The sequence below is a fragment of the Lolium perenne genome, chromosome 4 (genome assembly GCF_019359855.2).
Source record: "Lolium perenne isolate Kyuss_39 chromosome 4, Kyuss_2.0, whole genome shotgun sequence".
In the NCBI taxonomy this organism is placed as follows: domain Eukaryota; kingdom Viridiplantae; phylum Streptophyta; class Magnoliopsida; order Poales; family Poaceae; genus Lolium; species Lolium perenne.
In genome coordinates, this window is record NC_067247.2 from 380,920,315 (window position 1) to 380,947,029 (window position 26,715).

At 47.4% G+C, this 26,715-nt stretch overlaps 1 protein-coding gene across 1 annotated transcript; it reads left to right on the forward strand.

The window, feature by feature from the left end:
* The first annotated feature begins 1,037 nt into the window (after nucleotides 1-1,037).
* Nucleotides 1,038-25,568, forward strand: LOC139830343 (uncharacterized). The gene is made up of 5 exons (XM_071818347.1): nucleotides 1,038-1,203; nucleotides 1,728-1,791; nucleotides 24,742-24,918; nucleotides 25,001-25,208; nucleotides 25,299-25,568. The coding sequence occupies exons 1-5, from the start codon at nucleotides 1,038-1,040 to the stop codon at nucleotides 25,566-25,568; spliced, it is 885 nt and encodes a 294-aa protein (XP_071674448.1).
* Nucleotides 25,569-26,715: the final 1,147 nt, after the last annotated feature.

Here is a 26,715-nt window from a genome sequence, read left to right on the forward strand (position 1 = left end):
ATATATTAATATCAGAAGATACCAATTACACCCAGCCTCTGCAACAACGCACCGTCCTAATGACAATACGGATGCACACAGCCAAAAAAGAGAAAAGAAGCTAAGAAAAAAGAGTCCCGCCATAGCATTCCAGCCCTAGCAACAACAATACAACCACCACCATGACAACACCTGAACTCCAGACTCTTCAAAAGCGACGCCTCCAAGAAGGGAACGGTGCACCAACGCCGTCGTCGCCCGATCAAAGATCTTAGGTTTTCACCCTGAAGATAGTCCGCGCATTCAAAACAATGACTTCAACAAGGTCATTGCCAGGCACAATCAATTAAGACCAGACCTTAGATTTTCATCCTGAATGGAAGGACTCTGAACTTCACCTGTGCTGCCGCCCCCACTTTCATACTGCTGCTGCAAGCCCAGAACACCAAGCAAGTTCCTCACCAGCGCATAGACTTTGACCTCCATTGCTAGACCTCCCAATCCGGCCATCATGATATTCTCCGCCTCTGACTTCACCCAGGACCAAAGTCACTGTATGGCAAGAAAGAACAGAGCTTCGTGACGCTCCCTCCGAAACCAAACGGTCGGAATAAACGCATGGGTGCGCACGACCGAATACCATCACGTCCGGCAAACTCCAGGCAATATATGCACTGTTACATTCGCCGGTGATGCTTTCCGGAACTCAACACTCCGGCCAGATCAAAGAAGGACACACTCAGGCAAATCTTCATCTTCGCGCAAGAGGAACCCTAGAACAACCACCTTTATCCAAAGCAGCCGCGCCAACAGCCCCCACGCCATCGGCCGGCAGCAGAGGAGGAGACGACGTGCCGCGATCGAGGAAGGCAACCTGCTCGGCTACAGGCTTGGTGGGAACGGCCCAAGCAGACGACTCGGCTTAGATCAAGCCGCCGCTGCCACCGGAACCCCACCGCCGCCGTAGACCATCGCCGGCCGCCACACCTCCGCGCTGCCCACCGCAGCCCTCCTCTGCAGATCACCCAAGCCCGCCGACACCTTGCGCCCCCGCCCAGATGCAAAGCCGTACGTGCCCTCCCCTGCCCTCCGCCTTTGGCGAGAAGGGTGCCGCCACCGCCGCCGGCGAGGGCAGCGGCAGCGGCCAGGCAGGGCCGGCGAGGGGCGGACTGGAGGCGGCGGCGCGGTTCCTCCGGGATCGCCCAGGCGGGGGCGACCCGGGAGGTTAGGGAGAGGCGGCGGCTAGATGCGTTTGTGACCTTCTACTGAAGATAAGTACTCTTTGCTGAAACGAAATATCTAATAGTAGGAAATCTGAGCTATACGAAATTCAATGCCGAGATAAGGTTAAGTGGGTGGGAGGAAAGTGATGATAAACACGGACAGACAAGTTTTGGCTGCAGCAGAGCCCACATCTACACAACTTGCATATGGCGGATCAACGACTTAACTTGGAATAGCACGTCAAAACCTCTGCATCGTCTTAAATTCTAGGAGCCGATCGATTTAATTAACAGGTCTGTTCTAGGTGTTCCCTACAGCGTTACAACTATATTCAAAGACTTCGTAGCATGTAAGGATGCGGGGAGTATTTGGGTTCTGTATAAAACTGTCCATACTTGTACAAAAATCCATTATATACATAAACCGGTGGTACTGTACCAGGGTATAGCGGCCTATCGATCAGGGAGCTGACCGTATTTTTGTGTGATCGAACTGCACACTCTTTTTTCAATCATTTTGAAAAGATACTGGCAATGTGAACTTCAGTATCTCTTACTGGGTTGCATATGCGATTGGTCAGAGTTCTCGGTTTATGCAGGAATAATGTGACCCTGACGGCTTAGAGAGAAGGGAAAATGTAGTGCTTGCTTGACCCGCAACAGCACGTCCCAGTCTGAGACGGTACCCGGCCGCTGGTCCTGGATGATCTAGATGTACTCTTCTCTCCTCTCCTGCGACCTGCTGGTTGACTCGGCCTGGCCAGTGCGGACGGACGGCGGCCAGGAGGTAGACACCTCCGATGTGACGCTGGGGCTGCTTAATTGGAGATGCTGCCGCATGTTGCACGAGCTCGTGCTATTAGCATTACAATCGCGCTATCGCTTAGATCGGTCCAAACAATGAAAGTAGTTCGCAGCTCCTTGCATTAAGCATCGGAAGCCCATGCAATGAAGCTCACATGGACCTCTTTTAGAGTATCTTCAGCATTTGCTCTATCATCTGGCGTTGTATAGTCGCCGATGCAGCGCGCTGCATCTGGATGGAGCGCGGGACACCGGCGACAGCTCCACATGGACCTCTTTTATGTTGGTACAACGATTGGATACATCAAGGGACGAAGCCATGAAAATCCTCCATTGATGTCATTTTTCAAAACCTACCTGTGTCATTCTCTATTACTAAGGTTTTTTTCTCTGGTTTCTAAGGAGGATTTGGAAATCTGTTGGTGTCATTTGACACCAATGTTGTATGTGCTAGCCCCGCCCCTTGATACATGGGAAAAAGCTGATTTTTTCTCCGCTTGCCTTGACAGTAAAAGAGCAAAAGACTGTACCCTTGCTATCTCAAAGAGGAAGAAACGGTGTGGTCAAATTAATTAATGTGCGAGAAAATTATTCCACTCAGCAAATTGACATGGCTAGAGAGATTTCAACCGACCAAAGTGTCAAATTTCTTTTCTAGAATGCACCAACGGCATATTGTTTTCGTTGAAGAAGTAGCCACTGAGATTTTTTCGATAAAGGGAAAGTAGCCACTGAGATAGAACGACATCTTTTCGCTTATTTTTTATGAAGGGAATATATTAATATCAAAAAATACCAATTACATCCAGCCTCTACAACAACGCAACACCCTAGTGTCAGTACAGATGCACACAACTAAAAAAGAGAAAAGAAAATTAAGAAATAAAAGTCCCGCTTCAACATTTTAGACCTAGCAGCAACAATACGACCACCGCTGCGACAACACCTAAAATACAGGCTCTGCAAAAACGACGCCTTCAACAAGGGAACGGTGCACCATCACCGTCATCTTTTCGCTTATACAAGGCTAGTGAAAAAGATTAACCATCATCTAAAACCCAACCCTTAGCATCCATCTTCATGTCAACCTTGTGTGAGATCTAGAAGGAGCGCAATGGGTCTTCTACAACATCTTGACCACGATGGCCTTAATATTGTTTGCCTTATGTTAATTAAACATAATTCCCCAGCATGGTCTTGGCGGGAGCCAAACATTTAGGGGTGCACTCCCCATAGAGTAGTCGTTTTACTCTTGTTTGAGGGCCTATTGTCGTGTCTTAGGCCTTGCTTAATTACCTGAAGGAAAATCATGTCACTTTCATGTCACGAGCTTGCTAAAGAACAACGACCATTATGTTACTTGCGGATGACAAGGGAGAGAAAAGGTTCACTTGACTGACACGCTCGGCCCCCGGCCGGCCGGCCCATTATAATTAAGCTACTTCTTCCAGCATCAATGTTTTACTAGTACCACAACGGGAACTTTTCTCCCTTGCCCTGGCGCGCGACTCTTTCCGTTACATGACTGATCGTCATGAAATAGTCGAAGCAGTACATCGATCGGTCGATGTCTCGTGGACTCGTACATCCTCGCCGACGTGTGCAGCTCACTGCCACTTGATCGATCGAGTGACCGCGCGCGTCCGTTCTTATATACTGAGTGGTGCTTTCAGCTTTAATTTCTTCCAGAGACGCTCTCAATAAGAGTTTGCAAGCATCGTCTAACCCGCCGTGGGAATTAAACGAGAAGTCCCCGTATGCAGAAGGTTCAATGTGATATTGAACGCATCAAAGATCACATTATTTGATACTGACCTTCCTTTTGATACCGTGTGTATCACTATGACGTGAGTCATAGTATCAGAGTAGAAATGTGTGTCCTGAAACAGATCTCCATCCCATTCCCTATACACAAACAGAATCAGTAACCAAGGTGTACATGCTATATGCTACACACCATTTCATGACAAGAATAGCATGGATTCGCCTGATCTTTAGCGTATCTTGCTTTTCCTTTTTGCTAGCTAGCTTGATTTTAGACAAAGGAATTTTTCAGGGTGAAAACTGGGCTCTTCTTTCGTAGACCGCGTCGAAGTTTACAACACCATGTACATGAGGGTGAACTACAACAGTCACTCAACATCCCACCGAACTCATAAGTCTTGATAAACTAGGATCACTGTATCCGAGAGAGAATAACTGCGATGGGTACTGGTTCATTTCCTCGCAGGAGAATCCGGCGGTTCCACTTACAAAACCCAGCATACATGACCACCATGTAGCAGAAATGTCCTTCTATCGCGTGCACTATTTCACTGTGTTTCGTTCCGTTTCAATCAGACTTATATTTTCCGAGACACGATAAAACTTGCAGCACCAATCTTAAAGCAAGAAACCACCCTACATTTGACGGGTTCCACCACGAAGCTCACATCGTAACAACAATCGCATGGTCGATCAATGCCTCCGGCAGCTATGAGCACAAGTAACCCTCACAATCATGCACGCCTCCCACACACCATTCACGAAATTCAACACAGAGATAAAGTGCAAGAGAGCGCCGTGAAGCGCCGTGATAAAGTGTCATAGGGGTGATACGATAGTGATGCATGCCCCAAGGCTCGATGATCGACCACAGACAACCTTGGTGCCAAACATATGCTGAACACATTTGCGGCTTCTACAGTTTCTACATGGGAAACAAGAAAAAAAATCTACGAAGATTCACATCGTCTTAATTCTTGAAGCTCTGAAATTTCAACGTGGAGATAAGAGCAGGAAGGTGACACGAAAGTGATTCCCGGTGGCTCTATTATTTCTGCGACGTTGTACGTTTTGGTGCAAAATTAACTACAAACGGAGCCCACACGGCGCGCGGCCATGAGGTGGGAGGCTGAACGACTCCGGCTGGGCCTCGTCGGCGCTATGCCAGACCTGGATGTCCCCTCCTCCCTTCTCTCTCAGTACGACGCTCTCCCGCCGACCACCTAGATAGCGAGCAAAGGTTCCACCACTTTTTTCTTTCTAATTCTAGAAGGGTATAGTTATAAAATGCATTTGTATTAGCCGCCCGACACTTTTTCCAGAATCCAGATCGGAGGGAGTCACTACAGGAATCGCACGAGGTGCCGACAGCCGTGCCATACGCCGACGGCCAAACATCGGGGCCGTCGGCGTACGGGCCGGCCAGCCCAGCTCCTCGGCTCACCCCTCGGCGTAGTGAAGCCGTCGGCGTAGCCAGGCATAGGCCGACGGTGGCACTCGGCGTATGCCTGCCCCTCGGCGTATCCCTGCGTAGACAGCCCAGCCTAACCGTGCCCTAACGTCCCTCTAACGACGTCAAGCCTACGCCGAGGGCCACCGTCGGTGTAGCGCATGTCCATTTTTTTTCTTCTCCTCCTGCTAGATGATGTCACACTCGAAGTCTATGCCGAGGGCCACCGTCGGCATAACCACGCTGTTTTTCTTTTTCCCGCCCGATTTCCTGCCAAACTTTCCCACTCTTTCTCTCCCGCCCTTTTTCTCTTCTGCCAAGTTTATCCCGTCGTTTCTCTCCCGCATAGTGCATCACCAAAAAGGAAAAAGTCCATTGCTAACCCTAACCCTAACCCTAGGGGTAGATTTGCATGGTCCCCGCCGTAGGGTTTATTTTTTATTTTTTCCTCTCTTATATTAATTTATATTATGTTTGTATTATTTATTTACTAGTATGAATTATGTAAAAAATGGTTCTATTTTTTAAGAATTGGTAGATGGCATATGTAGGTCCCACGAGTGACGCTCTTCGCAGACGGGTCAACCGGAGCCACTAGGCCCAACATTTGCTATTGATGTACATATGGGTAGATGTGCGGGGTCCCCGCCCTACGGTTTCCCTAACCCTAACTCTAACCCTAGCTCTAACCCTAACCCTAACTCTAACCCTAACCCTAACCCTAGGGTTTCCACATACATTGCTAACCCTAACTCTAACCCTAACCCTAACCCTAGGGGTAGATCTGCGGGGTCCCCGCCCTAGGGTTTCCCAAGATACAGATCATCGGAGCGTCGGAATTGTTGGAAAACTTGCATCTGCCCCTAACATATATGTACAAGTGTGATGTAAGGTTTGGCTAACCTTGCATGTACCCGGCGTTGACGATTTCCGCATACATGGGCTAGCACTTGGTGAAATGCAGGATCTGTATGTGGAAACTCCCGCCACGGCTCAAACAGAGCCTATTTTATGGTAAAGTATGCCCAACCTATGGTTTCCATGTACATATGCCCTAAACAAACCAAAGCAAGTAAAAAAGTCCATTGGTAAACCCTCACACGGAGAAAGCTATAGGGGTAGATCTGCGGGGTCCCCGCCCTAGGGTTTTTCAAGATACAGACCATCGGATCGTCGGAATCGCTGGAAAACTTGCATATGCCCATAACATATGTGTACAAGTGTGATGTAAGGTTTGGCTAACATTGGATGTACCCGTTGTTGACGATTTCCGCATACATGGGCTAACACTTAGTAAAATCCAGGATCTGTATGTGGAAACTCCCGCCACGGCTCAAATGGAGCCTATTTTATGGTAAAGTATGCCCAACCTATGGTTTCCATGTACATATGTCCTAAATAAACCAAAACAAGTAAACAATTACATTGGTAAACTCTCGCACGGAGAAAGCTATAGGGGTAGATCTGCGGGGTCCCCGCCCTAGGGTTTCCCAAGATACAGATCATCGGAGCGTCGGAATTGTTGGAAAACTTGCATCTGCCCCTAACATATATGTACAAGTGTGATGTAAGGTTTGGCTAACCTTGCATGTACCCGGCGTTGACGATTTCCGCATACATGGGCTAGCACTTGGTAAAATCTAGGATCTGTATGTGGAAACTCCCGCCACGGCTCAAACAGAGCCTATTTTATGGTAAAGTATGCCCAACCTATGGTTTCCATATACATATGTCCTAAACAAACCAAAGCAAGTAAAAAAGTCCATTGGTAAACCCTCACACGGAGAAAGCTATAGGGGTAGATCTGCGGGGTCCCCGCCCTAGGGTTTTTCAAGATACAGACCATCGGATCGTCGGAATCGCTGGAAAACTTGCATATGCCCATAACATATGTGTACAAGTGTGATGTAAGGTTTGGCTAACCTTGGATGTACCCGTTGTTGACGATTTCCGCATACATGGGCTAACACTTGGTAAAATCCAGGATCTGTATGTGGAAACTCCCGCCACGGTTCAAATGGAGCCTATTTTATGGTAAAGTATGCCCAACCTATGGTTTCCATGTACATATGTCCTAAATAAACCAAAACAAGTAAAAAATTACATTGGTAAACTCTCGCACGGAGAAAGCTATAGGGGTAGATCTGGGGGGTCCCCGCCCTAGGGTTTCCCAAGATACAGATCACCGGAGCGTCAGAATTGTTGGAAAACTTGCATCTGCCCCTAACATATATGTACAAGTGTGATGTAAGGTTTGGCTAACCTTGCATGTACCCGGCATTGACGATTTCCGCATACATGGGCTAGCACTTGGTAAAATCCAGGATCTGTATGTGGAAACTCCCGCCACGGCTCAAACAGAGCCTATTTTATGGCAAAGTATGCCCAACCTATGGTTTCCATGTACATATGTCCTAAACAAACCAAAGCAAGTAAAAAAGTCCATTGGTAAACCCTCACACGGAGAAAGCTATAGGGGTAGATCTGCGGGGTCCCCGCCCTAGGGTTTTTCAAGATACAGACCATCGGAGCGTCGGAATCGCTGGAAAACTTGCATATGCCCATAACATATGTGTACAAGTGTGATGTAAGGTTTGGCTAACCTTGGATGTACCCGTTGTTGATGATTTCCGCATACATGGGCTAACACTTGGTAAAATCCAGGATCTGTATGTGGAAACTCTCGCCACGGCTCAAATGGAGCCTATTTTATGGTAAAGTATGCCCAACCTATGGTTTCCATGTACATATGTCCTAAATAAACCAAAACAAGTAAAAAATTACATTGGTAAACTCTCGCACGGAGAAAGCTATAGGGGTAGATCTACGGGGTCCCCGCCCTAGGGTTTCCCAAGATACAGATCACCGGAGCGTCAGAATTGTTCGAAAACTTGCATCTGCCCCTATCATATATGTACAAGTGTGACACGTCATTTTATGTGCTAAATGTTTTCCGTTTCGCGCGTTGGCGGACGGGTGCACGCGCGCGCCCGGTACGGCCATACCGCATGTCCCGGCGGCCCCGTTTTGCGCAGTTGGCAAAGCAAACGGAGCCAAAAAAAATCGAGCGGAGCCGCGTGGCGTCATTTTATGTGTCCTAGTAACCACTGCAAAAGACGGAACTGGGATACGGCAATTATCTTGGAAAACCCTTCACGAACAGGGCTATCTCGTCCGGAGTTCTATGGCTTTTAGGGGAAATGAGTAGGAAACGACCCGTTTCACCACATAGTTTGTCGGAATGAGGCCATATTTGGCACGTGCGTGGGCCTTAGGATGGGAAGCAAGGCCCCGGTCGCGGATTTCCAATCCGAACCACGGGCGACGGTTTTTCCATTTTCGGGGTGCCGGAAGGGCTTTTTTTTGTGAAGCAGCTACATGGTGCGCATTTCAGTATCGCGCGGGACCTCCGCGCAGCAGTAGGATACCTCCTACGCACCACCTATCACATGCCATATGCGCGCGGAAGCCATCTGGGAATCCCTCCCGCTTCCTGCGGTGTCCCGCCGAATCCGCTGGAAACTGACCGGATTTGAACTGGGGCGACACTTTCCTTCGCTCAATAAATGGAGGGAAATTTTTTTTAGGTCTAGGACGTGTCATTTTATGTGCTAAATGTTTTCCGTTTTGCGCGTTGGCGGACGGGTGCACGCGCGTGCCCGGTACGGCCATACCGCATGTCCCGGCGGCCCCGTTTTGCGCAGTTGGCAAAGCAAACGGAGCCAAAAATTCGAGCGGAGCCGCGTGGCGTCATTTTATGTGTCCTAGTAACCACTGCAAAAGACGGAACTGGGATACGGCAATTATCTTGGAAAACCCTTCACGAACAGGGCTATCTCGTCCGGAGTTCTATGGCTTTTAGGGGAAATGAGTAGGAAACGGCCCGTTTCACCACATAGTTTGTCGGAACGAGGCCATATTTGGCACGTGCGTGGGCCTTAGGATGGGAAGCAAGGCCCCGGTCGTGGATTTCCAATCCGAACCACGGGCGATGGTTTTTCCATTTTCGGGGTGCCGGAAGGGCTTTTTTTTGTGAAGCAGCTACATGGTGCGCATTTCAGTATCGCGTGGGACCTCCGCGCAGCGGTAGGATACCTCCTACGCACCACCTATCACATGCCATATGCGCGCGGAAGCCATCTGGGAATCCCACCCGCTTCCTGCGGTGCCCCGCCGAATCCGCTGGAAACTGACCGGATTTGAACTGGGGCGACACTTTCCTTCGCTCAATAAATGGAGGGAAAAATGTTTTTAGCTCTAGGACGCGTCATTTTATGTGCTAAATGTTTTCCGTTTCGCGCGTTGGCGGACGGGTGCACGCGCGCGCCCGGTACGGCCATACCGCATGTCCCGGCGGCCCCGTTTTGCGCAGTTGGCAAAGTAAACGGAGCCAAAAATTTAAGCGGAGCCGCGTGGCTTCATTTTATGTGTCCTAGTAACCACTGCAAAAGACGGAACTGGGATACGGCAATTATCTAGGAAAACCCTTCACGAACAGGGCTATGTCGTCCGGAGTTCTATGGCTTTTAGGGGAAATGAGTAGGAAACGGCCCGTTTCACCACATAGTTTGTCGGAACGAGGCCATATTTGGCACGTGCGTGGGCCTTAGGATGGGAAGTAAGGCCCCGGTCGCGGATTTCCAATCCGAACCACGGGCGACGGTTTTTCCATTTTCGGGGTGCCGAAAGGGCTTTTTTTTTGTGAAGCAGCTACATGGTGCGCATTTCAGTATCACGCGGGAGCTCCGCGCAGCGGTAGGATACCTCCTACGCACCACCTATCACATGCCATATGCGCGCGGAAGCCATCTGGGAATCCCTCCCGCTTCCTGCGGTGTCCCGCCGAATCCGCTGGAAACTGACCGGATTTGAACTGGGGCGACACTTTCCTTCGCTCAATAAATGGAGGGAAAAATGTTTTTAGCTCTAGGACGCGTCATTTTATGTGCTAAATGTTTTCCGTTTCGCGCGTTGGCGGACGGGTGCACGCGCGCGCCCGGTACGGCCATACCGCATGTCCCGGCGGCCCCGTTTTGCGCAGTTGGCAAAGCAAACGGAGCCAAAAATTCGAGCGGAGCCGCGTGGCGTCATTTTATGTGTCCTAGTAACCACTGCAAAAGACGGAACTGGGATACGGCAATTATCTTGGAAAACCCTTCACGAACAGGGCTATCTCGTCCGGAGTTCTATGGCTTTTAGGGGAAATGAGTAGGAAACGGCCCGTTTCACCACATAGTTTGTCGGAACGAGGCCATATTTGGCACGTGCGTGGGCCTTAGGATGGGAAGCAAGGCCCCGGTCGCGGATTTCCAATCCGAACCACGGCGACGGTTTTTCCATTTTCGGGGTGCCGGAAGGGCTTTTTTTTGTGAAGCAGCTACATGGTGCGCATTTCAGTATCGCGCGGGACCTCCGCGCAGCGGTAGGATACCTCCTACGCACCACCTATCACATGCCATATGCGCGCGGAAGCCATCTGGGAATCCCTCCCGCTTCCTGCGGTGTCCCGCCGAATCCGCCGGAAACTGACCGGATTTGAACTGGGGCGACACTTTCCTTCGCTCAATAAATGGAGGGAAAAATGTTTTTAGCTCTAGGAAGCATCATTTTATGTGCTAAATGTTTTCTGTTTCGCGCGTTGGCGGACGGGTGCACGCGCGCGCCCGGTACGGCCATACCGCATGTCCCGGCGGCCCCGTTTTGCGCAGTTGGCAAAGCAAACGGAGCCAAAAATTCGAGCGGAGCCGCGTGGTGTCATTTTATGTGTCCTAGTAACCACCGCAAAAGACGGAATCGGGATACGGCAATTATCTTGGAAAACCCTTCACGAACAGGGCTATCTCGTCCGGAGTTCTATGGCTTTTAGGGGAAATGAGTAGGAAACGGCCCGTTTCACCACATAGTTTGTCGGAACGAGGCCATATTTGGCACGTGCGTGGGCCTTAGGATGGGAAGCAAGGCCCCGGTCGTGGATTTCCAATCCGAACCACGGGCGACGGTTTTTCCATTTTCGGGGTGCCGAAAGGGCTTTTTTTGTGAAGCAGCTACATGGTGCGCATTTCAGTATCGCGCGGGACCTCCGCGCAGCGGTAGGATACCTCCTACGCACCACCTATCACATGCCATATGCGCACGGAAGCCATCTGGGAATCCCACCCGCTTCCTGCGGTGCCCCGCCGAATCCGCTGGAAACTGACCGGATTTGAACTGGGGCGACACTTTCCTTCGCTCAATAAATGGAGGGAAAAATGTTTTTAGCTCTAGGACGCGTCATTTTATGTGCTAAATGTTTTCCGTTTCGCGCGTTGGCGGACGGGTGCACGCGCGCGCCCGGTACGGCCATACCGCATGTCCCGGCGGCCCCGTTTTGCGCAGTTGGCAAAGCAAACGGAGCCAAAAATTCGAGCGGAGTCGCGTGGCGTCATTTTATGTGTCCTAGTAACCACTGCAAAAGACGGAACTGGGATACGGCAATTATCTTGGAAAACCCTTCACGAACAGGGCTATCTCGTCCGGAGTTCTATGGCTTTTAGGGGAAATGAGTAGGAAACGGCCCGTTTCACCACATAGTTTGTCGGAACGAGGCCATATTTGGCACGTGCGTGGGCCTTAGGATGGGAAGCAAGGCCCCGGTCGTGGATTTCCAATCCGAACCACGGGCGACGGTTTTTCCATTTTCGGGGTGCCGGAAGGGCTTTTTTTGTGAAGCAGCTACATGGTGCGCATTTCAGTATCGCGCGGGACCTCCGCGCAGCCGTAGGATACCTCCTACGCACCACCTATCACATGCCATATGCGTGCGGTAGCCATCTGGGAATCCCTCCCGCTTCCTGCGGTGTCCCGCCGAATCCGCTGGAAACTGACCGGATTTGAACTGGGGCGACACTTTCCTTCGCTCAATAAATGGAGGGAAAAATGTTTTTAGGTCTAGGACGCGTCATTTTATGTGCTAAATGTTTTCCGTTTCGCGCGTTGGCGGACGGGTGCACGCGCGCGCCCGGTACGGCCATACCGCATGTCCCGGCGGCCCCGTTTTGCGCGAGACCACCCGCGCGCCCGATAGACATGTCCTATGACCTAAAAAATGTAGTACCAATATATTATACTATATTATACTATATTGGTACTACATATTCAATTAATATACTATATTATAATAATAATTGAGAGCAGAAAAAATGAAAAATTGAAAAAAAAATTGGATATGCCGAGGGCAGCCGTTGGCATAGCCTGGCCCTCGGCATAGCTAGGGATCGGGATCTGGGAAAAACTCACCTGGTCGGCCACCTCTAGCACGCGTTTTCCCACTCCCGCTCAGGTCTTTCCCACTCCCCCTCGCACCCAAGTCCCGCCGCCGCCGCCTCCTGCCCGACGCCACCGCCACCTGCCGCTCGCGCCGACGCCGCTGCCACCTGCCGCTCGCGCGACGCCGCCACCTACCGCTCGCGCCGCCCGCCGCCGCCACCCCTCCTCACCTGAGCTGCCGCCGCCGCCCCTCCTCCTCCTCACCTGAGCCCCGCGCCGCCGCCCTCTCCTCCTCACCTGAGCCGCCGCCCGAGCCCCGCGCCCTCCTCCTCGTTTCGACCCGAGCCCCGCGCCCTCCTCCCGTCCCCAACCTCGCCCCCGGCCCTCCTCCCGGCGCCGCCCACCTCCTTGCCCCGGCCCGGCCTCCTCCCGTCCCCCTCCTCCACCTCGCACCCCTGCCGTCCCCGCCCTCCTCCCGTCCCCCTCCTCCACCTCGCACCCCTGCCGTACCCGGCCTCCTCGCCCTCCTCCCGGCGCCGCCCTCCTCCTTGCCCCGGCCCTCCTCCCGTCGCCGGCCTCCTCCTCGCGCCGCCCTCCTCCACCTCGCACCCCTGCCCAGTACCCGGCCTGCACATGGTAAGCTAGGTTAGCCCCTGTTTTTTTTTTCATTTTTGTTATGCTTTAATTGTTGTATTAGAAATTTGATGCTGTTTGTAGAGCAGTACTAGCTAGATTGACTGCAGGGCTGCAATAACTTGGTGGTTTAGATCGGATTGGGTACACTTTTGTCTTCTCCAAAGTCGAATAGTACTTAGACTGCCCACATATGCAGCGCAGTAGCAGCCTCCAAATTCTGCAGCTTGAGTGTTTATTACTGAATTTGAAACCTATTGCATAAGTTCTCTGTTTATTTTGCTAGTGCTTGCTACTGTTTGTTATTTGGTACTGCTTTCTATCCAATTAATTTGTGGATGAAGTCCAATTGTTTGGGAAATTAAGTGAGGTTTTCTCCAAACTCCAATTACTGGACTTGCTCTAAGACACAAATATTGTCCAATTGCTGTCAAATTACTGGGATATGATGCGCCGCTGTTTGTAGTTTATTTGTTCAGTTGCTAGTTTGTGAATTTGTCATCTTTTGGTATGTAGATTCTATGTTTCTATTCCATTAACGCTGACCCTGAATGCGGATATGTTGCGTTTGACACGAATCGGCAGTACCTCAAACGGAGGCATCCGTTCAGAGAAGACAAAAAGAACTTCAAGAAAGGCAAAGTTGTGCATGAAGTAACAGAGGTGCCAAAGTTCGATGGTATAGCTGTTGATGCCGAGCTACGTGCTCTCGTGCCAGCGGCATCGGAAGCTGGCCATCAATTTGAGGGATATGGTGTAACGCACAACTGCACTCACGAGGCAGCCTTAACGAAGCTCGAGTATTACAAGGACCTCGAACTTCCCCATAACATCGATGTGATGCACACCGTAAAGAATGTCGCGGAGTCCTTATTTCACACGTGCCTAAACATTCCCGGGAAGTCAAAGGATAATGTCAAGGCTAGAGTCGATGTTGAGAAGCTCTGTGATAGGAAGAAATTACACATGCAACGTCCTACTGGCCGTCGAAAGAATTGGTTCAAGCCGCACGCCGACTTCTGCCTTGATTCCATCCAAAAGAAGGAGGCATTCAAGTGGCTAAAATACGTTGTGATGTTCCCTGATGGTTATTGCTCGAATATGAGCAAGGGAGTCAATCTTTCGACGGGAAAAGTCACCGGGCTCAAGAGTCACGACTATCATATATGGATTGAGCGGCTGATGCCGGTGATGCTTCGAGGGTATCTCCCCGAGAAAATATGGCGAGTGCTCGCGGAGTTGAGCCATTTCTTCCGCACGCTCTGTGCTAAGCAGATATGTCCTAAGGTTATTGAGAAGCTGCAAGTTCAAGTGCCGGAGTTGCTATGCAATTTGGAGATTATCTTTCCGCCAGGCTTCTTTACTCCGATGGCACATCTCATTATGCACCTCGCAAACGAGGCACTCTTGGGTGGCCCAGTGCAGTTTCGGTGGCAGTTTTGTATTGAGAGAGAGTTCAAGTATATTCGGAAGATAACTGGAAACAAAGCCAAGATTGAAGCATGCATAGCTGAGGCAACGTGCCTTCGGGAGATGGCAGATGCCGCAACAACGTACTATCCTGATGAAGTTCCCACTCTGCATAACCCGGTCTCTCGTTACAATGTCGACGTGCCCATGAATGACCCCAAGCTTCAACTATTCCAATGTCCCGGTGGCAAGGCTGGTAAAGGACAAAAATATAGATTGGAGAGGGAAGAGAAGGATTGCATAATGCTCTATGTGCTTATGAACATGAAGGAAGTGGTGGGGGGGGGACGACGACGATGGCGGTCACGATTTCATTAGGTAACATGGTGTAATGCTTATTGTATCTAGTTTCGATCACCTACACTCAACTCGGTCTAATGCTTATTGTATCCTTTCAGCGAATTCACGGATGAACAGTGGTGGCTTCCGCGCGATCCCACGGGCGCGGAGTTGGACACTCTACTGAAAGAGGGTGCTCCCGAAGTAAAAATAAACTTTGTGTCTTGGTTCATGAAAAAAGTAATGTCTAAGCTGTCCCTCTTACCTACCAATATGTGACTTGTCCCTGTTATTCCACGTAACTAATGCACACAACAAATTTGAACCGTGCTTGTAGGGAGCTGATGCAAACGTTGAGATGACAGATGAGTTGAGATGTGTTTCCCAAGGTTGTAACCGTGACGTTGATGGCGTGTATTTCACACGTTCGTTGGGCAACCCCAAGAGGAAGGTATGATGCGCACAACAGCAAGTTTTCCCTCAGAAAGAAACCAAGGTTTATCGAACCAGGAGGAGCCAAGAAGCACGTTGAAGGTTGATGGCGGCGGGATGTAGTGCGGCGCAACACCAGGGATTCCGGCGCCAACGTGGAACCTGCACAACACAACCAAAGTACTTTGCCCCAACGAAACAGTGAGGTTGTCAATCTCACCGGCTTGCTGTAACAAAGGATTAACCGTATTGTGTGGAAGATGATTGTTTGCAGAAAACAGTAGAACAAGTATTGCAAAGAGATTGTATTTCAAGAAAGAGAATTGGACCGGGGTCCACAGTTCACTAGAGGTGTCTCTCCCATAAGACAAGCAGCATGTTGGGTGAACAAATTACAGTTGGGCAATTGACAAATAAAGAGAGCATGACAATGCACATACATATCATGATGAGTATAGTGAGATTTAATTGGGCATTACGACAAAGTACATAGACCGCCATCCAACTGCATCTATGCCTAAAAAGTCCACCTTCAGGTTATCATCCGAACCCCCTCCAGTATTAAGTTGCAAAGCAACAGACAATTGCATTAAGTATGGTGCGTAATGTAATCAACAACTACATCCTTAGACATAGCATCAATGTTTTATCCCTAGTGGCAACAGCACAACACAACCTTAGAACTTTCACACATCGTCCTGTGTCAATGCAGGCATGAACCCACTATCGAGCATAAGTACTCCCTCTTGGAGTTACAAGCATCTACTTGGCCAGAGCATCTACTAGTAACGGAGAGCATGCAAGATCATAAACAACACATAAGCATAACTTTGATAATCAACATAACAAGTATTCTCTATTCATCGGATCCCAATAAACGCAACATATAGAATTACAGATAGATGATCTTGATCATGTTAGGCAGCTCACAAGATCCGATAATGATAGCACAATGGGGAGAAGACAACCATCTAGCTACTGCTATGGACTCATAGTCCAGGGGTAGACTACTCACACATCACACCGGAGGCGACCATGGCGGCGTAGAGTCCTCCGGGAGATGATTCCCCTCTCCGGCAGGGTGCCGGAGGCGATCTCTGGATCCCCCGAGATGGGATCGGCGGCGGCGGCGTCTCCGGAAGGTTTTTCGTATCGTGGTTCTCGTGCGGGGGTTTCGTCACGGAGGCTATTTGTAGGCGGAAGGGCAGGTCAAGAGGCGGCACGGGGGCCCCACACCACAGGGCCGCGCGGCCAAGGGGGGGGCCGCGCCGCCCTAGGGTGTGGCCCCTCCGTGGCCCCTCTTCATCTCTCCTTCGGACTTCTGGAAGCTTCGTGGAAAAATAGGCCCCTGGGCTGTGATTTCGTCCAATTCCGAGAATATTTCCTTACTAGGATTTCTGAAACCAAAAACAGCAGAAACAAAGAATCGGCACTTCGGCATCTTGTTAATAGGTTAGTTCCGTAAAATGCACGAATATGACATAAAGTGTGCATAAAACATGTAGATAACATCAATAATGTGGCATGGAACATAAGAAATTATCGATACGTCTGAGACGTATCAGCATCCCCAAGCTTAGTTCTGCTCGTCCCGAAGGGTAAAACGATAACACGTATAATTTACGGAGTGACATGCCATCATAATCTTGATCATACTATTTGTAAAGCATATGTAGTGAATGCAGCGATCAAAACAATGTATATGACATGAGTAAACAAGTGAATCATAAAGCAAAGACTTTTCATGAATAGCACTTCAAGACAAGCATTAATAAGTCTTGCATAAGAGTTAACTCATAAAGCAATAATTCAAAGTAAAGGTATTGAAGCAACACAAAAGAAGATTAAGTTTCAGCGGTTGCTTTCAACTTGTAACATGTATATCTCATGGACATTGTCAACATAGAGTAATATAATAAGTGCAATAAGCAAGTATGTAGGAATCAATGCACAGTTCACATAAGTGTTTGCTTCTTGAGGTGGAGAGAAATAGGTGAACTGACTCAACATTGAAAGTAAAAGAATGGTCCTCATAGAGGAAAAGCATCGATTGCTATATCTGTGCTAGAGCTTTGATTTTGAAAACATGAAACAATTTTGTCAACGGTAGTAATAAAGCATATGCATCATGTAAATTATATCTTATAAGTTGCAAGCCTCATGCATAGTGTACTAATAGTGCCCGCACCTTGTCCTAATTAGCTTGGACTACCGGATCATCACAATGCATTGTTTTTACCAAGTGTCACAAAGGGGTACCTCTATGCCGCCTGTACAAAGGTCTAAGGAGAAAGATCGCATTGGATTTCTCGCTATTGATTATTCTTCAACTTAGACATCCATACCGGGACAACATAGACAACAGATAATGGACTCCTCTTTTATGCTTAAGCATATAACAACAATTAATAATTTTCTCATTTGAGATTGAGGATATATGTCCAAAACTGAAACTTCCACCATGGATCATGGCTTTAGTTAGCGGCCCAATGTTCTTCTCTAACATATGCATGCTTAACCATAAGGTGGTAGATCTCTCTTACTTCAGACAAGACAGACATGCATAGCAACTCACATGAAATTCAACAATGAATAGTTGATGGCGTCCCCAGTGAACATGGTTATCGCACAACAAGCAACTTAATAAGAGATAAAGTGCATAATTACATATTCAATACCACAATAGTTTTTAAGCTATTTGTCCCATGAGCTATATATTGCAAAGGTGAATGATGGAATTTTAAAGGTAGCACTCAAGCAATTTACTTTGGAATGGCGGAAAATACCATGTAGTAGGTAGGTATGGTGGACACAAATGGCATAGTGGTTGGCTCAAGTATTTTGGATGCATGAGAAGTATTTCCCTCTCGATACAAGGTTTAGGCTAGCAAGGCTTATTTGAAACAAACACAAGGATGAACCGGTGCAGCAAAACTCACATAAAAGACATATTGAAAACATTATAAGACTCTACACCGTCTTCCTTGTTGTTCAAACTCAATACTAGAAATTATCTAGACCTTAGAGAAACCAAATATGCAAACCAAATTTTAGCATGCTCTATGTATTTCTTCATTAATGGGTGCAAAGCATATGATGCAAGAGCTTAAACATGAGCACAACAATTGCCAAGTATCACATTACCCAAGACATTTATAGCAATTACTACATGTATCATTTTTCAATTCCAACCATATAACAATTTAACGAAGGAGAAACTTCGCCATGAATACTATGAGTAGAAACCAAGGACATACTTGTCCATATGCTACAGCGGAGCGTGTCTCTCTCCCATAAAGTGAATGCTAGGATCCATTTTATTCAAACAAAACAAAAAACAAAAACAAACCGACGCTCCAAGAAAAAGCACATAAGATGTGATGGAATAAAAATATAGTTTCAGGGGAGGAACCTGATAATGTTGTCGATCAAGAAGGGGATGCCTTGGGCATCCCCAAGCTTAGACGCTTGAGTCTTCTTGATATATGCAGGGGTGAACCACCGGGGCATCCCCAAGCTTAGAGCTTTCACTCTCCTTGATCATGTTGCATCATACTCCTCTCTTGATCCTTGAAAACTTCCTCCACACCAAACTCGAAACAACTCATTAGAGGGTTAGTGCACAATATAAATTGACATATTCAGAGGTGACACAATCATTCTTAACACTTCTGGACAATTGCATAATGCTACTGGACATTAGTGGATCAAAGAAATTCATCCAACATAGCAAAAGAGGCAATGCGAAATAAAAGGCAGAATCTGTCAAAACAGAACAGTTCGTATTGACGAATTTTAAAATGGCACCAGACTTGCTCAAATGAAAATGCTCAAATTGAATGAAAGTTGCGTACATATCTGAGGATCATGCACGTAAATTGGCTTAATTTTCTTAGCTACCTACAGGGAGGTGGACCCAGATTCGTGACAGCAAAGAAATCTGGAACTGTGCAGTAATCCAAATCTAGTACTTACTTTTCTATCAACGGCTTAACTTGGCACAACAAAACACAAAACTAAGATAAGGAGAGGTTGCTACAGTAGTAAACAACTTCCAAGACACAAAATAAAAACAAAGTACTGTAGGTAAAAACATGGGTTGTCTCCCATAAGCGCTTTTCTTTAACGCCTTTCAGCTAGGCGCAGAAAGTGTGCATCAAGTATTATCAAGAGACGAAGTGTCAACATCATAATTTGTTCTCATAATAGAATCAAAAGGTACCTTCATTCTCTTTCTAGGGAAGTGTTCCATACCTTTCTTGAGAGGAAATTGATATTTTATATTACCTTCCTTCATATCAATGATAGCACCAACAGTTCGAAGAAAAGGTCTTCCCAATATAATGGGACAAGATGCATTGCATTCAATATCCAAGACAACAAAATCAACGGGGACAAGGTTATTGTTAACGGTAATGCGAACATTATCAACTTTCCCCAAAGGTTTCTTTGTAGAATGATCAGCAAGATTAACATCCAAATAACAATTTTTCAGCGGTGGCAAGTCAAGCATATTATAAATTTTCTTAGGCATAACAGAAATACTTGCACCAAGATCACATAAAGCATTACAATCAAAATCTTTAACCTTCATCTTAATGATGGGCTCCCAACCATCCTCTAGCTTTTTAGGAATAGAGGCTTCGCGCTCTAGTTTCTCTTCTCTAGCTTTTATGAGAGCATTTGTAATATGATGCGTGAAAGCCAAATTTATAGCACTAGCATTAGGACTTTTAGCAAGTTTTTGCAAGAACTTTATAACTTCAGAGATGTGGCAATCATCAAAATTCAAACCATTATAATCTAAAGCAATGGGATCATCATCCCCAATGTTGGAAAAAATTTCAGCAGCTTTATCACAGCAGTTTCAGCTTTTTAGCAGTTTCAGGCAGTTTTTCGCGCTTTGCATTAGAAGTGGAAACATTGCTAACACCAATTCTTTTATTAGTATGAGTAGGAGGTGCAGCAACATGTGTAGCATTAGCATTACTAGTGGTGGTAATAGTCCAAACTTTAGCTATATTCTTCTCTTTAGCTAGTTTTTCATTTTCTTCTCTATCCCACCTAGCACGCAGTTCAGCCATTAATCTTATATTCTCATTAATTCTAACTTGAATGGCATTTGCTGTAGTAGTAATTTTATCATCTAAATCCTCAGGTTTAGCAGCCATTTTATTAATTAAAGAAGATTGTGATGCAGACATGTATGAGATTCGGGTTTCAGCATTAGCAAGTTTAGTTTGCAACCCCGAGATCTCCCTATTCAGATTTTCAAGTTGATTCCCTATATTCTTCAACAAGATAGATTGCTCATTCATAGTTTTAGTAAACAATTTATTTTGCTCATATTGTGATTGCATAAAGCTCTTGGTGGATCTTTCAATTTCTAGCATCTTTTCTTCATTAGGTGAAGCATATCTACCATAAGAATTACCATTAACAGGATATGGCCTAGAATCGTTATTTTTAATGAAATCCACATCAACATATTCTCTTTGAGCAACCAATGACGCTAACGGAACATTATTAGAATTAACATTAGGTCTACCATTCACAAGCATAGACATAATAGCATCAATCTTATCACTCAAGGAAGAGGTTTCTTCGACAGAATTTACCTTCTTACCTTGTGGAGCTCTTTCTGTGTGCCATTCAGAGTAGTTGATCATCATATTATCAAGAAGCTTCGTTGCTTCACCAAGAGTGATGGACATAAAGGTACCTCCAGCAGCTGAATCCAATAAATTCCGTGAAGAAAAATTTAGTCCTGCATAGAAGGTTTGGATGATCATCCAAGTAGTCAGTCCATGGGTTGGGCAATTTTTAACCAGAGATTTCATTCTTTCCCAAGCTTGAGCAACATGTTCAGTATCTAATTGTTTAAAATTCATTATGCTACTCCTCAAAGATATAATTTTAGCAGGGGGATAATATCTACCAATAAAAGCATCCTTGCATTTAGTCCATGAATCAATACTATTCTTAGGCAGAGATAACAACCAATCTTTAGCTCTTCCTCTTAATGAGAAAGGGAACAATTTTAGTTTAATGATATCACCATCTACATCTTTATATTTTTGCATTTCACATAGTTCAACAAAATTATTAAGATGGGCAGCAAAGATCATCAGAACTAACACTGAGAATATTGCTCTCGCATAACAAGGTTCAGTAAAGCAGGTTTAATTTCAAAGAATTCTGCTGTAGTAGCAGGTGGAGCAATAGGTGTGCATAAGAAATCATTATTATTTGTGGTTGTGAAGTCACACAACTTAGTATTTTCAGCGTTGGCCATTTTAGCAACAGTAAATAAAGCAAACTAGATAAAGTAAATGCAAGTAAACTAATTTTTTTGTGTTTTTGATATAGCAAACAAGATAGCAAATAAAGTAAAACTAGCAACTAATTTTTTTGTATTTTGATTTAGTGCAGCAAACAAAGTAGTAAATAAAACTAAGCAAGACAAAAACAAAGTAAAGAGATTGAGAAGTGGAGACTCCCCTTGCAGCGTGTCTTGATTTCCCCAGCAACGGCGCCAGAAAAATGTGCTTGATGGCGTGTATTTCACACGTTCGTTGGGCAACCCCAAGAGGAAGGTATGATGCGCACAGCAGCAAGTTTTCCCTCAGAAAGAAACCAAGGTTTATCGAACCAGGAGGAGCCAAGAAGCACGTTGAAGGTTGATGGCGGCGGGATGTAGTGCGGCGCAACACCAGGGATTCCGGCGCCAACGTGGAACCTGCACAACACAACCAAAGTACTTTGCCCCAACGAAACAGTGAGGTTGTCAATCTCACCGGCTTGCTGTAACAAAGGATTAACCGTATTGTGTGGAAGATGATTGTTTGCGAAAACAAGAGAACAAGTATTGCAAGAGATTGTATTTCAAGAAAGAGAATTGGACCGGGGTCCACAGTTCACTAGAGGTGTCTCTCCCATAAGACAAGCAGCATGTTGGGTGAACAAATTACAGTTGGGCAATTGACAAATAAAGAGAGCATGACAATGCACATACATATCATGATGAGTATAGTGAGATTTAATTGGGCATTACGACAAAGTACATAGACCGCCATCCAACTGCATCTATGCCTAAAAAGTCCACCTTCAGGTTATCATCCGAACCCCCTCCAGTATTAAGTTGCAAAGCAACAGACAATTGCATTAAGTATGGTGCGTAATGTAATCAACAACTACATCCTTAGACATAGCATCAATGTTTTATCCCTAGTGGCAACAAAGCACAACACAACCTTAGAACTTTCTCACATCGTCCTGTGTGTCAATGCAGGCATGAACCCACTATCGAGCATAAGTACTCCCTCTTGGAGTTACAAGCATCTACTTGGCCAGAGCATCTACTAGTAACGGAGAGCATGCAAGATCATAAACAACACATAAGCATAACTTTGATAATCAACATAACAAGTATTCTCTATTCATCGGATCCCAACAAACGCAACATATAGAATTACAGATAGATGATCTTGATCATGTTAGGCAGCTCACAAGATCCGACAATGATAGCACAATGGGGAGAAGACAACCATCTAGCTACTGCTATGGACCCATAGTCCAGGGGTAGACTACTCACACATCACACCGGAGGCGACCATGGCGGCGTAGAGTCCTCCGGGAGATGATTCCCCTCTCCGGCAGGGTGCCGGAGGCGATCTCCTGGATCCCCCGAGATGGGATCGGCGGTGGCGGCGTCTCTGGAAGGTTTTCCGTATCGTGGTTCTCGGTACTGGGGGTTTCGTCACGGAGGCTATTTGTAGGCGGAAGGGCAGGTCAAGAGGCGGCACGGGGGCCCCACACCACAGGGCCACGCGGCCAAGGGGGGGGGCCGCGCCGCCCTAGGGTGTGGCCCCTCCGTGGCCCCTCTTCGTCTCTCCTTCGGACTTCTGGAAGCTTCGTGGAAAAATAGGCCCCTGGGCTTTGATTTCGTCCAATTCCGAGAATATTTCCTTACTAGGATTTCTGAAACCAAAAACAGCAGAAACAAAGAATCGGCACTTCGGCATCTTGTTAATAGGTTAGTTCCAGAAAATGCACGAATATGACATAAAGTGTGCATAAAACATGTAGATAACATCAATAATGTGGCATGGAACATAAGAAATTATCGATACGTCGGAGACGTATCAGACGTCATGAAGTATGAGAAGTATGACGTGAATGGGTTTCGATTCCATACAGAGACACACCAGAAGGGCCGGGCGAATCCAAAAACGATAAATACTGGTGTCTTCACTAAAGGATCCGATACCTTTGATTACTACAGGAGGTTAGAGAATGTATATGAGCTGACCTTCAATCGTACAAACAAACAACTCAATCTCGTTGTGTTCAAGTGTCATTGGTTCGACCCAAGAGGTGGACAGAGAATTACCAAGTCCATTGGGTTAGTTGAAGTTAAGCCTTCCACCACCTATACCGAAGCCGATGTCTATATTGTTGCTCACCAAGCCAAGCAAGTTTATTATTTGCCGTACCCATGCCAGAAAGCGGCCCTCAACGGCTGGGAAGTCGTGTTCCAGGTATCGCCACATGGTAACCCACCGATTCCCTCCGAGGACGATTACAACAACATTGACCCTGTAACATACGAGGGAATTTTCTATCAAGAGGAAGAGGACTTCGGGCACTTTGAGTTAGAATGTGTTCTTGAAGAGGACCTCAGGAACGATGCAGAAACTCGTGGTGAGTCAGTGGTGGATCTAAAGGACATAGATATGCTCGAGAAGTTACAAGTGGAAGATGATAGCGATGATGAGCCTCCACCCGTCTATCAAGATCCAACTTACTACTCAAAAGATAGTGATAGTGATAGTGGCAAGGAGAAACAAAATGAGATTGACGATGAGATTGATGACGGCTGGTGAGGGTCTTTTATGTGTTTATATTTCAACATGCTTCTTATTTGTTTAGTATCTTTATGCTTAGTATTTATATTTTTTTCAACATGCTTCTTTATTGTTTAGTATCTTTATGCTTAGTATTTATATATTTTTCAACATGCTTCTTAATTGTTTAGTGTCTTTATGCTTACTATTTATATATTTTTCAACATGCTTCTTAATTGTTTTCTCTTTCTTAATGCAGGTGATTGAACAATATGAGCGGCGGCAAGGAGGACTCGTCGAGCTTGCTTAAGAAGATGCAACAACGCAAGAACAATGTTAGAAGGAGTGAGAGGGCACCGCGTCGCAATCCGCGTTACGAGGACGGCGCGGGAGGAGGAGGAGGACGAGGACGAGGACGAGGACGGGGACGAGGTGGTGGAGCTGGAGGTGGCTTGGGAGGAGCTGGAGGTGGAGGTGGAGGTGGAGGTGGAGGTGGAGGTGGCTTGGGAGGAGCTGGAGGTGGAGGTGGAGGTGGCTGGGGAGGACCGGACTTTGAGCCACCACCCTCGGCTTCAGGCGACGTTGCTTCCGGGTTCTTTTTGGAGGGGACGTCTAGAGAGGAGGCGGAGACGGAGTCTAGAGCCGAGGAGGACTCTAGCCGCGGGTTTGAGACTACGGAGGAGGATGGGCGGCCGAAGCCACTGAAGATTCGTGGGGAAGCGAGAGTCCCCGACGAGAGGAAGGAGCCTAAGACCCATGAGGCGAAGACCCTTATTATTCCTGCTGGCCCTGAGTAAGTGTACTAATTTGGCAATTTCGATTTTCATGTACTAATGTTTGATTTTCATGTGCTAATGTTTGATTTTCATGTGCAGCAATTGGACATTTCCTCCGGGGGTCAAGGGGCGCCTGCCTAGCAGCATGATTGGAGCTTTGCTTAGGAAGTTCTGGCCGGGCAAGTACTATCCCCTCGGCACTGTCCCAGCTGGCGAGAAGAAGCTAGCCACTACTTGGACGGACTACGAGAGTGCCCCTGGCGTAGGCTTCCCGACGGCTGCTGAGGCCGTGATGAGAAAGTTTTGGGTAAGACATATTTTCTCGAGCTTCATTCATATTTGATGACCCCAATGTTCTAACTCATGAATCTCACAATTGTTTTTTGCATGATTGAAGTGTTTTTATCGTGTGGCGCCCGAGGTTGAGGAGACGGCCGCGAACAGGACTTTGCGGGCGACTTGTGAGAGGTTGACACCGCAGGTGTGGTACAACCAAAGGATCACGTCCGCGGGTCACTTCTGGGCAGAGAGAGGCGAGAGGGTCCATAAGCCGGACATTGTCGGTAAGAATGCTAAGGCCGAGTACGAGATGACGGTGGAGGACTACATGTCGGTGAGTAAAATGTCAATGAGATTCTACATTGCTACTAAGTTGCAATTGCATTAGATTGAGTTGAGTATTGCATTTTCAGGTTATCCCCGATTGGGCCGAGCCGCATGCTGAGGCATGGGAGGAGATGGTTAGGACGAGGTGGTTCAAGATGGACGAGGACTTTGCAGCCGTGGCGAGGCGGAACGCGGAGAACCGAGGCGACGGTGGCACACACTGTGGGGGAAACCTCAGCTACGAGCGCTACAAGGGGAAGATGGTATGTATACATTTTATTTTCCTTCAGGTTCAAAGTTGGTACTCACAACATTTCCTTTCGCGATGCAGAGGGCCGCGTTAGGACCCGAGGAGGAGATGTCTGACCTCGAGATATACAACAAGATGCGGCTTAAGAAGCCCGATCTCTCGCAGCCTCAGCCCTCGCTCCCTGAGTACTTCGGCACCTACGCCGAGGACGTCGAGAACTACTGCGAGATGGTGAGGCATCGTCACCCGGAGGTGGATGACCCCATGAGCGCGGAGGTCGACGAGGAGTCGTTGGTCCTGTCGTCCGGAGGGTTGCCGCATGGCCGTCTCGCCATGCTGAACAAGGCCGTCAAGCATACCCTCACCACGACCTTCACGCATCTCAAGGCGGGCCTCACCAAGGACAGCCCCCCTCTCCCGCCTCGTCGCCGGGCTCGGCAACAACCCGCATACGACGTAAGTTTCCCTCATTTCCATCCTCTTTCCGACTTTCGTTCATACATTGCTAAGTGCTAACGAGACATGAATTTGTGAAATTGTAGCCTGACTTCGAGGCGGCCTACGCGGCCGCTCATCAAGAATATCAGGTGGCATTCAACCGGCAGCAGCAGCAGTTCACGGAGTACATGGCATATAAACATGTAAGTTCCAACCTTTGTTTTCGCAAATGATGACAAGTCCCACTTTCCCCTAGTTTGATGCTTCATTTCTGTAAAGACTGACATGCAAACTATCTTGCAGGCGTCGATGATGGCCAATCAAACTGGACAGACAGTGGATTTAGGGCCGATGCCTCCCTTTCCGGGGCCGGCGCCAAACTATCCATCGAAGGAAACTTTCGCTGCGGAGTACTATGGGAGAACATCGGTAAGTTCTTCACCAAACCGAATACTACGACTTTCCTTTGCCTCGCAAATTGCTAACATCTCGGGAACATGTGTGTAGGGAACGGGATGTT